The sequence below is a fragment of the Nanorana parkeri genome, unplaced genomic scaffold (genome assembly GCF_000935625.1).
Source record: "Nanorana parkeri isolate BGI_ZX_2015 unplaced genomic scaffold, ASM93562v1 scaffold73, whole genome shotgun sequence".
NCBI lineage: Eukaryota > Metazoa > Chordata > Amphibia > Anura > Dicroglossidae > Nanorana > Nanorana parkeri.
This window is the reverse complement of record NW_017306341.1, coordinates 1,269,536-1,289,009: the sequence shown is the minus strand read 5'-3', so window position 1 is coordinate 1,289,009 and position 19,474 is coordinate 1,269,536. Positions and strand designations below refer to the sequence as shown.

Genomic DNA, 19,474 nt, shown 5'->3' with positions numbered 1-19,474 from the left:
TCTACATCATAGATATTGTATATCAACATATTTCTTAAAATCAGAGGAATGTAAAGCGTCTCCATGTACTGCCAATTACCCTCTAATAACATGATGTTTTTTTCTTTTTTTTTTTCTTTTCTCAAGGGCATTAGGGAAATGCCTCTTTTGTGTTTTAATGCATCTACTTTATTTACAGCCATTTGGTGCATGACACTGGTGGAATGTACTCCCCGTCGTCAGTAATGTTTCATAAAATCGTCTTTCATTTAGAAACTTTGATTTACCGCTCTGTGCGCTTACAATGCAATTTCCTCTGTACAGTGGTAGCTGTAACGTCACACTCTACAAGTGACCACAAACATTTTTTTTGAGTAATTGCACCAATATAAACACAAGGATTTTTGTATACGGGTAGAGGCTTCTAGCAGTTTTGACTTGTACAATGTGAACATTGACAATACTCATGCAACAAATGACTGCAAACAAATAAAGGTCACTAAAGGATTTTTCCCACAATAACTAATTCCTCCAAAGTGCTCCCTGACCTCTGTGTAATCACAGAACTTGAATTGTTTGGCACTAGTCCCTAATTAGATTTGCATTAGAGAGCAAAGGTTGCTGGGAAAATTGGGTCAGGGAGCAGAATGATTACAACAATCATAATATCGGCTTAGAAGTGATGCATAATGTAACATTTCTCTATTAATATATTAACCTTTGACTGAATGACTGACTATCTTACTGTTAGTGATCAGTTTGGTAATGAGCAGGAGTTATCCCAGTCATTAAATGACTATTTGCATCATATGAAAAATATTATTATAAATATTCTAATACTCATAACAAAATTAAGACTTGCTTTGAATTTATTTCTTAATGTTCTTTTCAGTTGAATCATCATCATGTATATTTAGCTATAGAGGAGGAAGTGGATACAGTTTGTTTAGGCAATGTAACTGCAGGGAAATGCCAAGCGCATCTATCTGCAACATGTGAATTGAAAGCTAGGTCATTTATTGTTCAGAACAGATTATGTCTGACAGTTTCCATATAATCTGAACTAAATCTGTTCAGGAACAATTCCCTCCAGGTCTACTATATATAATGTAATTATTTTTAACAGTCTTTATAGTAGTTCTTTACATGCTTCTGTTCTGTAGACACTGAAAGGGCCCTTTCCACTTACTAACATCTTTTAACATTTTCATTCTTAAAGAACAACTCCAGGCAAAAGTGTTTTTAACCCTTTCAGTGGGGCTACCCTTGCACTGCAAGCGTTAAGTGCTCCTTTTTGTCTAGCAAAAACAAAGTTATATTCACCCAAACCAACGAGCCAGCTGCCTGCTTCTCCGGTGACTGAAGCCTCTCTCCTACAATGTATAGAGTGTGATGATTTATGAGACTTTAGGCCACTGCAGCAGAGGAGAAGAGAGGCTTCAGAGACCGGTTCAAGACTAAGCCAGCTCCCAGGATCAGTTAAGTATAACTTTTTTTCTTTTTTATGCACCTAGGCAAAAACGAGCACTTAACCCTTGAAGTTTGGGGGTAGCCCCACTGCAAGGATTGAGAAGAAAATCTTCCTGGAGCTCTGCTTTAATATGCCGTTGGAACAGTGTTTGAAACAAGGCTAAAAACTGCCTGTGGAAAAGTAGTTTGTGTTAATGTTTTCATATCTGTTTTAAAATATCAGTAATCCTATTTTTTTTTACATTAATTTATCTGACTGTGTGTTCAATGTTTCTTCACAAAATATTTTCTAAATAAATACTTGGCTGATTTTGCCAGTTCTCTGGATTTCCTTATTGACAATGGCAACACTATTACAGCTGGTCTTCTGTTATCTACATCGCCACTCTCCGCGCATACTCTAGTTGCCCTCGGTGATGAATCTATGAACTTCCTCTTCTCTTCCTAGATAGCCATCCCAAGTGACCCTCTTCATTGGCTTGAGGGTGGTTGACCGCAGTTCCTTGTCCCCAGCTTGCTGCCCCAAAAGCTTATCAAGAGTGTCACCTGGGTTGGCTAGCTGGGGAGAAGGAGTCACTGTCAAACACCTTGCTGTAGCTGCCATATAAGCCAATATAGAGGGTCACGTCGGACATTTCACCAGCAGATGATTAATAGCGGGTCCTGAAGTGACATTTACAAGTAGCGTCACAGTTTTCCTCTACCAGACCCCTCCCCCACCCCCATGCATGCGGCCTCATTGTATGATAATAGCCCATTGCTTCTCATATGGCCAAACTGGTTAACATGGTTTACATACACTTTAATAAAACTGGGCTTTTAAACATTTTTAATAACATCTAAATTCCACTAATATGTGTAGTGTACATGGCTACTAATAGGAATTGAAAGTTCAGTTGCAGAGTGGGCAGATTAAAGAATGATGTTTTGCTTTAATTGCTGTCATTGATTATAGCACATGTTTAGTCTTTGAACTAATAGACAAGCCAGTGTTCACAAAGGTTGAATGTAAATTATAATGATATTTATCTTCCAAAAAGTGACAGATATTGTCACCTGAGACCAATCAGACTTTAAAATTGCAGTTACATGGCTACAATATATGAGAGCCTTATCTTTGTGATTAAAGCTTTATGAATTGAGACTATTCTGTTTTAGGGCCTGTTCACCCCTGCAGCCATGCTACACCGAACGTCTGCTGGCGTGTGTTTGTCCAGCACAGTGCCGATGTGCTCAACCTAGACGCTTTGCACCGTTTCTTTTTTTTTGTTAGAAAAAGTGACATTTCATTAAGTTCTATGGGCACACTGCTGTTGTACTGTCTGCCACTGTGGTGATTTGAAAAAAATACTGCATGTTACAGTGTTTTTCAGTGCACATCACCACAATGCACCAAAGTGGTGTGAACCGAGCCCATCTATCTTGTCTTACATTGGGGCTAGCAGCACTGAAGAGATAATGCACTATGAACTAAATCATATATGTTTACATGAAACCTAGTTCACTAAGAAGCATTCAACAAAGCCAACTCATGTAATCCTAGCAATTCCCATAGTGTCTGTTGTAGAACTAGTAGCACAATTTCAAGATATACTGTATACTGAATCATACCACTATGTGGAGAAATGACAATGACAGAAGAGACAACTCAATAGAAGAGAAGTATTTTAGCTAAGATGGAGGATTCTGTCTTTTGAGAACTATACTTATCCTGGTGTGTTGGTTTTGTGAATTGACATTAGTCTGAATATTGACAGACTCGGCAATAACAGGTTACTTTATCTTATTAGTGAACTGCTGTGTGCCCAGCACTGTTTTCTTCATGGCTAATCAACTTTAAACAATAGGGATGTACACAAATTAAACATGTTTGCTTGAATGTAGCTGTACAGAGTATGTTTGGAAATATTTTTGAAGAAATTCTTCCTTTTTTCTTATTTGAATACCCCCAAAATATTTTGTTACACTTTATTAGGGTTGCTTCCTTGGAGGAATATGATTGAAGTGTCCAAATTTTAGATTGCAAATGTGTTAAACAAGCTAGTTATGTTATTGTAACTGTTTACAAGTAATATTCTGGCTGAGGGCAAGCATTGAAATCTGCTAGCTATTACCTTTGTTGGCCAAAATGTGCTATTCTGCATTTCCCTTCGATACTGCTTCACTTTTTTACGAAGGGTTCAACTCGGGCCCGACTCTTTCTACCAAAGTCTCATCCCGCTATAACACCCCTTGGAGGGGTAGGGGGCGTGGCAGCATTTTTTGCATTAGCACTGGACCGGAACGCAGGCAATATTTTGCCACACGTCCAATCACATGTGGGCGGGGCTGTGGTGCCATTGAATTCAATGCTCCGCCACCCCCCTCCCTTTCTAGAATGAAGGGGGGGGGTTTACTGTGCGATTGCAGTGCTTTCCAGCAGGCACCGCTCTGGAGCACACCGTAATTGATGTGACCTGGCCCTCAGGGCCAATTCCTACTTCAGCCCTCCATTGTGGTGCAGTAACAAATGCTGTCACGTGTGAAACAAGCATTTTGTTATGGGCTGACCGAACACCACAACATAGAAAAATCAGGCATGGTTCATGTTTTCTAACGCAGCCCATCATAGTCCATTGTGTGTTGTGGTACGGTGCAGCTTGTGCGTTGCTAGCTGTTTTATTGCATTGTGGTGCCATCCAAAATAAATGGCACCGCAAAGCAAGCCTAAATGGGCCCTTGACTCAAATGGTTGGCATGTTTAGAGACCCCCAACGTTGTTATTATTGTTTGTGAGCTCCCTGTGGATTTTGCAAAGCACTTTCTGTCCCTGTGAGACAATTAGACAAACCGTATTAAAAGCAGAGGGCCTGACCTTTGTTTACACTATCCAAAGCTAAAAAACAAAATATAGCCCGGAGTTGATCTTTAAGGGTTGATTCACACCACAGCACATGCCTTTATGTATTGCAAAACATTGCACTGTGCTTAGTTTGTGGCATGTGGCAATGTGCGTTTGACATGTGTTGTGCTGTGTTTTTGTTTCGACTTCCTTTTTATTTATATATTTACTCAGCTAAATTAAGGCAATTTTATTTTTCATCTGTATTGCGTTGCGCTGCTGTACATTTTTGCATGTTTTATGTACAATCCAATGCATCTGGTGTGAATGGACCCTCAAGTCTAACTATACTGCAGCTTTCCAGTCCATACATGAGTTAACTGCATTAGTTTTCTTTTTTTTCCAGTCTTTTTTCCCCTTTATTTTAGCCCGGTGATCCTGCCAGTAACACACTTCCTGACATAGGGTGACAACACTTACTGCACTGTATGTTTGAAGGAGCCATGTTGTCACTCTAAGACAGAAAGTGTGCTAGGAGTACAGAACACCTTCTCCACCTCTTCATAACTTAGTGTGTGTTCTGCAATCCTAGCAAACTTCATGATATAATTGTTTGAGATGAGAGTCCACAGAACGCAGTTTTTTTTGTTTTGTTTTTTTTATATTGCCTTGACATGTGCTTGCCTTGCACAAATAAGAATTGTTTGTTAGAATTTTTATATACTTTAAAGTCCATTTCCACCTTTTGTAAGTGATTTGCATTTATTGCGGTGATGATGTATGCACATTTTCATGACTAACATTGCAGACTTTCTTCATTTTTTTTATGAATATCTGAAGACTTGAAGCATAAAAATTCAAAGTGTTCTCCACAGGAAAATCAGTCAGACACCAGTGTCGGGCTGTAATCAGCTGCCCCCCTCCCTGTCACCCATTGTAACATGATCAGTAAACACTACTCTGCCTTTACACACAATACACTGTCCAGGGAGGGGGGGGGAGGGCTGGTGGGGAATATTTTTACATTACTTGCACAGCACAGAGGCAGAAATTTCCACGGGGATATGTAGAGGAAAAGCCTAACAAAAATGTAAGTGTTCGGTTTCATATACAGCAACTGCATATGCTTTCTTCATATACACCCGGTGTACATTGCTGGCATATGTTTTTTTTTTAAATACCTCTGCAAAGGTGGAAATGGGTTTTAAACTGTTTTATTTTCCACTGCTGTTAGGTGGGGTCGTTCACATACACAAATATAAAGCATTATGGCATACACTGGAAAGTACAACGCTTTTATTCTGTATTATTCCTTATGACATTGTTACCAAACATATGTGTACTTTAGAGGTAATATGAACCTTTTTTGTTCTGTTTCTGATCTTTTACCTGAGCGGTTTGTGGTAAAACAAAAAGTAAAATGTAAACCAAATGACGCATTTAAAGATGCTCAGTTTCTATCATATACATTTTTTTTTTATATGCTGATATGGATGGGCTCTCAGATTTTCCTTTGCATGAGAACAAGAATACTTTGCTATTTGTTTTTCCATAAAAAAAAAAATAAAAGTGACTTTTAGTAAAAGTAAGATGTCAGGTACTGGAACCGTTTAGTGGACAAAAGGTGTGAGAAATGAAGACCGAAATCCCACTGAAGCTTATAGGAAGTATTTTCCCTTTTCTCTGCTGAGCTTGATGTTTAGGCAGAAAAGCAGCTTTTGGTTAAATGCAGGTTACATAAAACGAGTTAATAGTTTGTTTGTTTTTTTATTATTTTCCATCCTGTGTTTTCTTTAATCTTTTTCTTGCTGTTACGCTGAATGTTTACCGTGTCAAGCACAAAAAGACTGCTAAGAGGTCAAAGCCAACAACGTAGTAAAAAAAAGAAAATAATTAAAGCGAAAAGTCATAACCTACATTTAAAAGGTGGTGTAGTGCAGCCCCAACTGGCAGCCAGCTAAAGTCATCCCACTCCTAAGCCACTAATGTAATCTGTGTTTATACGAGTAATGTACTGTAGCTAAGGGGGAGGGGAGTTGTAAGCTCACAGCAGCTACTCAAAGTGTTCATTTTGTGTTAAGCTCACATCCCCACCAAGTCGAGACTTCAGGGATTTAATGGCCAGTCAAATGCAGTGTAGCATTCATGAGAACTGATATAAATGAGACAGATGCTATTCGCCTGGAATGGGTAATGCTCCTTTATCTTTTTTTCCCACCCTGAATTTGCATGCTTTATGTCTGATAGTAGCAGGATTGCATACAGAGGGCAAACTTTAAGCAGGACTGAGTGATTTTTTTTTCTTTTTTAATTGTTGCTGCTTGTGTTTTTATACAAGATGGTTGGACACTGTAACCTCCTTGTACAATCCAGCCTGACGCTGTTAATTCATAACACAGGGACGATAAAGCATCTCTGCAAATGCTGGGCTTTTTTTTAAGTGAGTGCCAAATTGCACAGTATTTGCAGACTGATTAAAATGTAAATGTAACATGTCAAGAGCTTTGCCAGTTCTCTGTGTGACAAATTTAAAGTGAAAAACAATTAGGGAAGACGATAGATCTCATGCAGATTCAGTTGTGACAGCTTTTCTCTTATTTTTGGTGCTGGTGGAGACGGGGGGGGGCAGAGTGAAGGTTTGAATAATATCTACCAAGAGGATATTTTAATCCTTTAAATCAATATGTCATACCGTCACTAGCTTATGATTGATTTGTCATTCAGATTTCAGCATGTCATGGTGACTTCTATTAATGCTTACCATGTAATGTGATTTCAGAGAGGACTGATAGGCAATCATCATATTTTTCTTTTTGAAATAAAATAAGGGGAAAGCTTAAGAGGCACATGCTACTGTTTGGAGTGCTTGATCTAATCATCTATTCTGGAGATCTGTTGGTATGTGTGTATATACTAACTATGTGTATGTATGAATGTATGTATATATAATGCCCCACCCCCCCTCTAATATGACTATTCACCTGTTTCATTTCATGTAATTATGTTCCATTACATCCAGTTTTTCCATACTGCGATAAAATAATGGGGAGGGCTTAGGTGCAGACGATACCGCCTTGAAGTGTCTGATCTAATAATCGCTCTTACTATTGGCTCGTGCTCACAGATGTTTTGTGTTGGCAACTTTTATGAACATACCACTTGCATCAGTGATTCCTAGCAACCAATCAGGAAATGTATTTTATAGTTGTTACTGCTCTAAACTGATATTGTATACGACTTATACGTATTACTCGCGTGTTCCAGTCACTGTCATTGACCCATGCTAGAATAAAATAAGTAGATGCAATGGCTTAGATGCTCATAGCGCTGTCTTGTAGTGCTTGTTATAATAATCACTTACACTATAGCCTGGAACCTACTGGTGTATTTGATTGCTACCCATGCACAGTGGCCTCTAGCAATAAATGATATGCTTAGTTGTATGGTGTATGGTATTGCACCCCACCTATGGCCTGTCCTCTTTTGATTTATTTTATTAAATAAGTGCATGTTATTTTTGTGGCTGCTTTTTAATAAATTGATGCTTTGCATGGGTAATTTGTATTGTCATTCTTCTCTATATTTGTCAAAAACTCAAAAAGCATGTCAAGAGGTAAACATGGTTGTGTTTCTCTGTGTGCACTGCTTTTTCCTCCCTCTTCCTAATTGGCTGATCAGTATACAAGAAAAGTAACAATGCAGTAATTCCAAGGGAAGTAATTTTCTGCTTAGATTGTTATCAGCAGGTCATAATAACATGACGTGTCCTATATGATTCTTCAATATTACTGAACATGGTCTCCACTCTAAGCAATTAAAAGTAATAATAGAAAACACATGTATTAGAATATAGTAAATAAATAAGAGCTGCTGAAATTGCTGCCTGTGCTGTTTAGTATTTAGCTACTGTCCCAGTGGTATTTAGGCACAATTGAAGCTATTTACATATAATTAATGCATTTCATTCTGGAGCTTGTCACAATTAGCTGCCAATAATCTGAGTGCTGCGCAAGCATTGCGTGTGTTGTTTTTGCTTGTCCATTGGTCACTATTAAAATCTCTTGTAGAAGTAAATGCAGTCTTTTTTTTTTATAAATACATTTTATTTTTTATTAGAAGTTATAAGAAAAAGATAAAGTTGTTGAGGGAGACAACATTCCCGTCCAGGTCAAGTACATACAGTGCAATGATTTTTAGCAAACTTATCTGGGCTTGGTCCTCTGAATTTGCCCAAACCCACTCCAAACTCCAACAGTCGCCCCATCCTCCTGACCCCATAAGTGGCAGCCGTTGTGGCAGGGGCGTTCCCGCGCCCCTTTATCATGTATAGACATGGGGAATGTGTCTCCCCACATCTTATTGGGCTGGGGGTGGTGGTCAGAGTTTTGAGTAGGCTTGGGCAAACTTATCTTATCACTCCTTGGGAACTGATACATGCATTCAGTCCCTGCTTCCATCTTGTGTGAAAAGTAAGATGGTCCTCCTGTTATTATCAAGATTGGTCCCAATGTTGTACACAACACTCCTAGCTGCCATTTTTATAAGTGACATTTACATTTTTGGCAGTCTAGGAAATGATAGCTATTTATAGATTGAAATAGACAGGTCATTTTTATATTGTTGAATTAAATGTTGCTTGTGTAGCAGTTTTATCTCTTGTTTTTGTTAATGAAGGTGAAATTACTTTTTTAACACTAAAAAACAAATTCACAATCTCTAAAATGTTTCCCTGTCACAAATTAATTGTAGAATGTTGTGACAGTCCCTCGGCTCATTGTGATGATCGTTATCTAACATAATGATAATAGATGGCATATGCATTAAATACAAATTCTAATTAGTAATTGCTGTTATATTTAGTTCAGAGTTTGAAATATAAAGTGGATGGAATAAAACACTCTGGGCTGCGGGTGTTATATATACATGTGCATGGAATTATGTTTTGTTCACAAGCTAGCAAGCCTGTGAGAGCTATTTAATAAATTCTGTTTAGTAAGTAATAAAAGTTAGGCACACAAGCATGTCATTTTGTTTATTATCCTTAAAATTTTTAGAATTGTAAATGAAACAATGTTTTGTGTTTAGCTACACATATTTTTGTAATGAAGGTGGTGGCAACGCCTTTAATGGAAACCTTTCATGAGAGACACATGAGAGGCGCAGCCATGACTAAGTTCTCATTCTGCAAACAGTAGTTGACTGGCTTTCTTGCTGACCTAGTGGCTTAATTTTTTTTAGTGATTTACAGGTACACAAAACATGGCTTCTGACTTTGCTCCAACTTTCCTGATCTCCTTGTTTGTTCCTGGTCAGTGATTTAGAAAGCTTTGAAGCCAAGGGGTCAACATAACCGCATGAACTAACCTTTCAGAAGAATGCCAGCAATAACAGCATCTCTTGGGATCGATTTAATTTAAGACCCCATTCGCACTGAGCTACAAGCTTTTTCAGCACTGATTTGAGCTGATTGACATTGAGCGACATTGAGCTACAGTGCACATTTTGTTGCGCTACGTAGCGCTTCTTTTGCTAGTCTATCAAAGTCTATTGGGGCCAAATCACTTGAAATCCGCCGGAAAAAAGCTCATGTTCGAGCGCCAAGGTTCAGCCACAAGCTACAGCTGACATTGAGCTGTTAAGATGTGAACATCTTCATTTAAATGCATTGGAAGTGCTACATTGAGCTTCATATTTGAGTGATGTTTGAGCAGAAATCGCACTACAAATGCTCAGTGTTAATGGGGTCTAAAATTTAAAAATCTATTTTTTAAACTGATGGTGTATTGTGAGACAAGGAAATTTGAAGGTCTACTTACAGGCTCTAAGGGCCCTATACACACCTATACATAATAGTGAGCGCATTACGGTGCATCAAAACACAGGTTACTTGGCATCCCATTGTTTTCAAGGGGTCTAGTTCACATATATGTGTGGTGGCATGACCAGAAAAATAGTTCAGGTATGTTTTTTCATCCATCAATGTGCATTGTGGAGCCCATAGAAGTGAATTGGTCAGCATGAAAATGCATGATATACTTATTCATGCACTGCAAATACATGGTTACAGAGACAGGTCCCTGGCAACAGGGCATGTCCTTTTGGCCTAGGTACATGTGAAAAATGGCAAGCTGCATTGGAAGACACATGAGCTTGAAAATGAAAGTACATTATTATTATTATTATACAGGATTTATATAGCGCCAACAGTTTGCGCAGCGCTTTACAATATAAGGAAGACATTACAATCACAATACAAATCAAGACAAAATGGTAAGGAGGGCCCTGCCCCTGAGGGCTTACAATCTAAAAGGGAGGGGGAAGTGATACATGAGGAGCGAGCTGTGTGGGGATGAATTGTTTGAGAGCATGATGATTGAGCGGTTAGGTTGAGGTGGGATAGGCTTCCCTGAAGAGATAAGTCTTTAGGGAATGCCTAAAGGCAGTCAAGGTGGGTGACAGACGGACAGGTTGGGGTAAAGAATTACATATGTTTGAAGGCAGCCTTGAAGTTAGTTTCTGTGACCAAATGGAAATTTTAAAGTGTTAATAACTACCTGTGGGAACACTGTGAACATCTCTATCCCTGAAACAATGGTGTCTGACCCTAATCTTTCCTTATGCTGTTTGTCAACTTTCCCTAACCTGCCCCTATAGCAGCTTCTAATACACTGACACTATGACTGCTCTGTGCCCCCCCCCCCCTTTTCTAGTGAGAGGGATGGCACATAACAAAGCCCTCATTATTGGCACTTCTAAGCCATTTGACCTAAGTTGAAAGCAGCAGAGCACATCATTAATGCTTTCGTAGAGTTAAATTTAGACTTTGTTTAATAATATATCACGTTATTTTTGGTAAGCTCAGTGCTAGATATAGTCCATGCAGGTGCACACAGTGCTTCAATTTACCCATGGAAACTAATGCTGTTTATAAAGTCAAATTTGTTATCGGTAAAACTGGGCTGGGGCATTGTCACACTAGGCAGACTTATGAATGAAGTGAGCGGAAGCAGTCCAGTGTTGCAGCAATTGTGAACAGAGTTGGTGTGTCAGCATCTAAAGTTGGCCCTTTATTGAAATCCCCTGAAGAGAACTTGCTTGAATGACTCATACTTTAGGTACAGTTGGTAAAAAAAAGTGATCAATTTTTTTTTCTGGATTTTGTCATAAATGTCTCCTAAATTACAATTTTTATAAAAGTCATCCATAACAAAGAAGGTCTTATTTAAGAAAACAATGCATTTGTTATTGACCTTGTTGTCGGAAAATGTTTGTGAACTTTTACAGTATGTTTAGTAACTACTTCAATTCTCTTTATTAGCAATCTGCCAAATTCTTTCTGTTGTTGATCACAAAAGCACCAACAGTTAGGTGATATATATATACATGTTGCTGAATGTGAAGCTGATTCAGTTTATTTATAATTTATTGATGTCTAACTTCTGCAGAAAGGCACTGGCAGAGGTTTCATCCTATCAAAAACCTAAAATAAAAAGTTTTGGTTTGTGTTTTGAAATTGGGCTTTATTATTCTGATCTTTTTTTTTTTTTTGGTCATGTTTTATAGCCCAACATTAATGTTATAGATCACAGACACCAATTATGTCATCAATTTTTCCCCCTGATTGCAAAGGCATTTGGGTCCCAAGGCAAGGCAGCAAAACATGTTTTATGTTTTTGTGCTGGTATACATTATTTTCTTTTGTTTTTATTTTTTTATATAATGTTGTGTACATTTACCAGAAAGTTCCTTTTTTGTCTCATCTGAAGAACATTGTTCGAGGAGTGCTGCAGAACATCCAGGGGCCTTTTAACAAGCCCAGAAGAGACTGATCTTTATTGTTTTTGTTGGGCAGTGGTTTCCACTAGGGATGCACAGATACTTTTCGAGTACTAGTGCCGATACTTGGCATTTTTATGAGAACTATCAGGGTTGCCAGCGGTTGCAGCAGGAACCTGGCTCTGGCACTCCACCACTGTCCTGAAATCATTAGTCTGTATTGTTTTAGAAAAACTGTCACATGACAATACACAAAAATGTATCAGTACTCGTACTTGTAGGTACTCGGCAAGTACCAGTACTCGTACTCGCAAAACTGGTATCTGTGCATCCCTTTATTTATATTTTAAAAAACAAAATCGTACATTAAAACAGAGATGTACAAATCCCAGGAGCTCCGTGTGCTCCTTACAAATGACAGCTGCCTCCTCATTTTTTAATTTTTCTCTAGTGTAGTCTTGGAGCTCAAAAGTATCGGTACATGCACTCGTACTTATACCGAGTACTGTACTTGGTATCTGTGCAACCCTAGTTTCCACCATAGTTACTGTTTATAAACACTACTAGCACAGTGGTTTTCTTATGGCAGACTCGCAACCATAGTTAATGTTAAAGATGCTGGCTGACCTTTAGTTATTACTAAAGGATCATTTGTCAATTGTTTCATGATTGTATGGTGTGCCCTTGTAGTGACATTTGTTGAGATGCCTGCATTTAAGAAGAGAAGCAGTAATATTTGTAGGTACTTCCCTCCAAGTATAATATTTGTAGGACATTTAATTGATGCAAATTACTTTTGAACAACAACTGTATTGATGGGGAAAAGCTGGCTCCAGCTGTCCTTTGAAGATGTAATTATTGTAGAGGTTTACATACTATATTACATCAAGGATCTTGATTTGTTAAACCCCTTTGTTAATGATATCCATTGTACAGTTAGTTGGAAACCTTTGAATAGTCATTAATATATTTTCTTAGTATAAATGATTTAGAAGAAAGTTTAGAAGCTCATAAACAAACACCAGTTATTGAAAGTCTACGTATTTCTAGTAAATGATTAGTCACTTAAAAATGTCAGCAATGAGTCAGCTCAGTTTACATTATAAGGTAGTGCTTGTATTCAAGCTTCTGATACAAGGCTTACTGTTCTTTAATTGCTATGATAGGACAAGTACCAGAAAGGACAATATTAGTGAACTGTTCATAGTAACTATAATTCATCATGATACATTTTTTTTTCACCTGACATATTTTTTAATCCCGTAATTGTACCACACATTCAAAAAACATATACATACAAGCATTAAAAGTAAACCTGTCATCACAAAAATATGTAAGCGGCCAAACTAAGGCTTTTGACATACTGGCTGCTTGTTTCAAGTCAATGAATCACTAATTAGTGAAGTCATAGCACTTGAATGACTGACTGAAAAGGACTTATAACCTTTGGGGTTGATTTACTTAAGGGAAATGGGCTGTTCACTTTGCATGGGAATTTGCAGTGGAAGTTTTCTTTTAGCTTGGTGAATACGGTGCTGACTTCTATCACCCGATCATGTGCAAGCCAATATACTGTTTTGTTTTTCAATGCACGCGATTGGGTATTCTTTATAAAGTGAAACTTCACCACATTCACCAAGCTAAGGGAAATTGTCCCTGCAAAGTACAAATTTTCTTGCAAAGTAAACAGCCTATTTGCCTAGTAAATCAACCTCTATAGGTCAGTTTGATATGCACAGGAACTACATGTTATGTACACAGAACTGGTTTTCAGGCCCGCATATTTGTAGGCTTGTGCCAGTAAGCAGTTTGCCTTGTAGTAACCCCTGTTCATCATAGAGATTAATGGAGACTCGCTGACTGCTGTCAGTTGCAGTGCAGGAGAGCATGTGTGTAAATGTCAGATCTTCACACCTGTGTAAGGACTCCCTTTAAATTTGGGTACTAGATTTTGGCACTTTTGGGGATTCATTGCATAATTAAAAGTAGTGGTAACTTAACAAAGAATGCTAGTTTTGTAAATAGATTTACCATTGTTTATATATTATTTGGGCCCCTGTTCATTTGAAACAATTCTCCTTCCCTTAATTGAACTTTTATGTCCATTTAGTGTTAATCAGTGGAGCTTACTGAGGGGGGCATATGGAGTATAGTGCAGATTATGGCAGAATTTTTTTGTATTGAAAAATAATAAGGGCATGTAGTTCATATAGTACACTTCACTAGCTGCACATCCTCCAGTGAGTCAGAATTAGTGGAATTCTCCTAAAACAAAGTTTGTCATGAGATATGCATGCAGGCTGCCATTGCTGACCTCTCCTCCAGAAAATAGTACTTGCTTAACTGCCATATTGATATTTTGGCTTCAATACTTTCTGAATTATTGATCTAGAACAAGCATACAGATGCAGATGACTGTTGCACTTTACAATGACTCAAAACACAGGAGTTAAACTTTAAAAATGCATTCAAGTAGCCACCACTCCAAGTTCACTCCCATGATGGACTACAACCTTACATTTAGTTTACTATTTTGAGCTTGGAGCGGTGGCTACTTTACAACACACACAGGGACCATGGGGAACAAAAGTAGCCACCCTCCAGAAGGAAGGACAGTGTCGGAACCAATTTAGAGATGATTTGAGGATCTACAGCAGAGTGATACACAAATAAGATACATGTTTGTTAATAGTTAAGGTACTTGAATGCATTTTTAGGATTTAACTCCTGAGTTTAGTGTCACTTTAAGTGTTCATAGTAGTCATTATTTTTGATTTTGGAATTGGCAACTTGTAGCTTAATTTTTTTTATAGTATTTGAAAACACTTTACTATAAATTATAATCCAGCAGTTTCATGAGTTGACTAGAAAAATAGTAATCCTGTATTAGACACTTATGATATTTTGTGTTTCGGGGGACCTGGCGGGGTTAATTGCCAGCCTTTGCCAACAAGTTCTGCTCATTGTTGTTTCTGTATTCATTAGTAGAGTGGCATAGTATCAGTGCTGGCCTCTCTGTTTTTTTTTTGTATAATAAAAGTTTAGCATCTTCATTGGCTTTGTAATAGCCATATTGGAGTACAAAACAAGAAAGTCTAGTGGTCTCACTGCAACAGTCACTTAAGGATAAACTTCAATACAACGTTTAGGTGGGCTAGGCCTTTCATGCAACCATATTTTGTAGTTGGGTAATTGTCCTGATTTTTGGCAAATCAAATCTAATTAGGAATGCTATATCTAGAAATCAGATTACTGGTGTTATTATGATTATTATTTAGCTGACACTGTGACACTGTGCTGTAAGGGAAACTGATTTTTTTTTTAAACTGCGTAACTTGGCAAGTGCTGAAATTAATACACAACTTATTTAATGCGATAACCAAAGATTTCTGTCACTTTCGCCTGATTATAATGGATTTATGTTTTCCTTTCAGCACCAAACCTTAAAGGCAGACCCCGTAAAAAGAAGCAATGCCCTCAAAGGAGAGATTCTGTAAATGGAGTAAAAGATGCCTCTAATATTTGCGAGGGCAAAACTGTTGCCAAGGTAATCTTTTAAAAGCTTGCTTTCATTTCTGCTGCTTCTTGAATGTTTATTGTTTCTGTGTCTCAGATGGAGATGGCTATTTTTGGCATGAAGAAAATGTTGTGGTGGTTTTATTTTTTGTTTTTTTTCCTCCTTGTAAAAATGCAGTGTTAGTTTGAGACAGGACTAATGTTGACTAGAGGAAGGAGAAGAAAAGTAGGACAATGTTCTTGCATTCATGTCATGTAGTGTTAGCTGGTTCCTGGTGAAATATTAACTTTATTGTAAAATAACTTTCCTGTAAATAGAGTGAAATGAATAAACAAGACAGAGCTTTCTGTTGTAATAATTAAGGCTATTGTTATCACTGCCAAGTTAGTAATATGGTTACACAGTTAGATATCTAAATTGAGCAACAAGACAAATGTCCAGTAAGTTGAACCTGCCCCACACTTCAATCATTTAGCACAGAGGAAGGCAAAACAAAAGCCTTCGGGTAACTATGACTGATTTTACCTCTAATGGGGCCCAACTGTTTTCTTATACCAATGCTCAATTTAGCTGAATAGTTGCAAACAATCAGTAGTCTACAAACTCTGTCAGACGCCCCATCCTTCTGGCAAATAGCAGAAATGCCAGTCTAGAAGGGATCTCTGTAATCAACTTACTAGGAAAGCAGAACTAAGTTGGTTTTCCTGTGTGTGGCATAAGACTGGTGCCTTATTGGCTTTACCTTTAGCACTTGAAGATCAGGGTGTTAAACCCCCTTGCTGTCCAGTGTCAGGAAACCAGACAGAAACTTAAAGTTCAGGTTTATTGAAAACAACAATAAGCATAAATACAAAAACAATGGAGAAAGTCCAAGACATCATCAGTGCCAAGCCAGTAGTCAGAAGCCACAGCAGGTAGTCAGCTGAATCAGGTCATGGAACACTGGGAGCAGGATGAATGGAAACAAAGCTGGAATCGGGTACCAGGAGATCAGTCAGGCAAAGCCAAGGTCATACAAAGAAATCAGGAACAACAGCAGCACACTTGGTTGATCAAAACAAAAGCAAGGGCAGAGACTGAATGGACTAGCTGGGGGTTAGTGAGCTGGTGTTTGCATCATCACTCTGAGACAGGAATTTGCCAGGAGTTTTGCCATTAGCAGAATGATGATGTTAACTGTTTGAGCATAAGAGGGCGCCATCTGGGACAGATAGAGCTTTCTTTTGGTGGAATTAATCACCATTGTGTTTTTAATTTTTTACTATATGAAGAAAAATTATCGAAAATGTTGGAAAAAAACAGTTTTCCTATGTTTTATGAAACATTTTATGATTACCTAATTTTTTTGTAAAATATAAAAAATGAGGTTGTGTCATGTAAATAGATACAAAACATGTCAAGTTTTAGAATGGCATGCACCCATGAAGTTGCAAAAAACTACCATACCCAAAATTGCCCATATGTGACGCTTTAAAAGCTTGTACAGCTTATCTATTGTGATTAATGGCCCTAGAATTATTGTTCGTACCCTATACGTGGTGACATGTAACATGTGTGGCACAATTGTCGTTTTCACACATGGGTGCACCCGACACACGTTTGTTTGTGTGGACTTGTATGTGAGGTTGGGGTACTTAAATATTTTTTTTGCTTTTTTATATGCATGTATTTTTTAATATGCGACTTTAATTTTTTATTTTTGCACACTTAACTTTATTGCTATCACATAGGGGGCTAACAAGCCCCCCATGTGATAACACATATACAGTGACAGGTCCTCTTTATGGAGACATCGGGGTCTATTAGACCCCTAATGTCACCTAGGGACCCCAATGAAACTGATAAAACAGAGATCTGCTTCACCAGGTTCTTCAGCTACAGCAGCTGTAGAAATGTAATTGGAATAGAGATCAGCCAATAAAAGGTTGCTCATCTCTTTGATCCAATCACAGAGACCCGCTGTGTCAGTCCCGGGCCCGCACGGAGGACAACGGAACCTGGGATAGCCGGCAGCAGAGGGGAGGACACACTCCCCAGCACCATACAAGCGATTGGGCAGCTCTATAGCCGTTCGAACACTTGCATGCAACAGCCATTGCTGGCTGTACACAATGTGAAGGGTTTTCTGCTCATGCACACACATGGGGGCACACACGAGCGGACAGCGGGAAAGTATGTTTAAAAATGGCCACCCGCCATTGTGGGTTAGCTGTTCTGCCTTCTTTTTTACAATCAGCCAGATGGCAAGTGATTAAAGTAGATGTAAACCCTAACTGAATGACCTTTATTTTGCTAAAGCACACTGTACCATGTATAATTCCCATTGTATTTTAAAATACTTGCACCATGAATAATTCCCATTTATTTTAAAATACTTGCATTTACTCATTTTCATCCTTCACAAGTATGATCAGCAGATGTTTTATTGAAATCTGCAGATTTCAAAATAATAGAAATGTATTTTACAATGGCATGAACATTTTAAAGCTTATATGAAATTTTCCTGATTCACAGTATGAAATCTTTAAGCAGTCATTGTCTGGGCATTGTTAAAGTACACCTCTAACACACTTTGGCTATTCAAACTGAGGATGGGATGAAAAGAATGCATAGGCAGAGGTTACTTGCACATAATACCAATCTGTAGATATAGGCATTTGAAGTTGCATGCAAACCTTGACTCTTCCTGTAAAGCAGCTTGGCCTTACCCCACCCAACCTTGGGCCCCAGCACAAGCAACCCTAAATCTCACCTTTCCCACCCTTGGGCCTCACTATTGTGCTTTTAATGTAATGGGTGGTGTCAAATTGGGAGGTTCTTTAGGTCAGTCCAATAAAATCAGAAGCAACATTTGTAGCCTTTATCATAGCCAAGAATATAGAACAGAAAGACAAGGGAACAGATTTCTCTGTGGACGAAGTCACTATCAGGTTCACATTTTTTTTCCCCATATAAAAAGCATAATTCTTAGTGCTCTCCTGTGTTCCTGCATAAAAGGCTGTTACAGTGCGTTGCAATGCTAGTTCTAGAGAGCTATATATACCTTCCCATAGTTGATACAGAGAACTTAGAGGAATTTTTAAGCATACAGAGAGGAGTTATTCGGTGTCAGCTGTCTTTCTGCTGCTTTTTAGTGTTAACATTCGTCAAAGATCATTTGCCTTGCGAACAGCAAAATTGGCTTAGACAGTAAGGAAGGCAGCATAGAACCATGGTGTTTCTCCATGTTTCTTTCTGAGCGGAGAGGTTGGAGGGAAAATTATTTACATATGTATAAACGTATACCCCATTGTTTAACAATAAAATAGCCGAACTTATATTGTAATGAAAAAGAAAAAAAGTGAATAATGAGTATACCTAAAATACATATAATATAAAAAATGAATGCAATATGTATTTAATCTGTTTGCTTGGACATGCACTTTAATATAGGATGTAATGCCTTTATTATGATTATAGCAAGGAGGGCTTACCAGCAGCTGGGATTGCTGGAAAGAGAATTTTGAAAAATGTCATATTCACAGTAGTCAGCATCCATACGGTATAACCTTTATTTACTTAAAGTGACCTTGTCAGTCGCCAAAAAAACAAAACCTTAACAGCAGTTTTCTGCTGTAAAAGAGGTATATATGTCAGTGGCCTGTGTCAGCGATCTGTGTCCCCCCCCGCTGCACACTGTGGTTCCATCCTCTGATTAAAACGCCACTGCTTTGTGCCGTAGTGATGTATGGGAAATGTATCAACAAGTCGGTCCAGGCATTAAAGAAAATCTTTGTAGAATAAGCATTAATATACTGTATATCTTTTCACACTTTCTTTGCTTTACTGTATGACATACCAAAAACATGCGGGTATACAGTCATGTGAAAAAGAAAGTACACCCTCTTTGAATTCTATGGTTTTAGGTATCA

General features: G+C 38.1%; 1 protein-coding gene across 5 annotated transcripts in view; it reads left to right on the top strand.

Moving 5' to 3' along the window:
* ARID5B (AT-rich interaction domain 5B) overlaps nt 1-19,474 on the top strand; it is a 265,343-nt gene that overhangs the window by 184,822 nt on the left and 61,047 nt on the right. For 4 of the 5 annotated variants that reach the window (XM_018576671.1, XM_018576670.1, XM_018576672.1 and 1 more), the window contains one exon: nt 15,481-15,593. In XM_018576671.1, the coding sequence (XP_018432173.1) occupies nt 15,481-15,593 (113 nt within the window). Of the gene's footprint in view, nt 1-6,326; nt 6,461-15,480; nt 15,594-19,474 lie in introns of those variants that run through there. The other variant, XM_018576674.1, reaches the window with a different exon arrangement.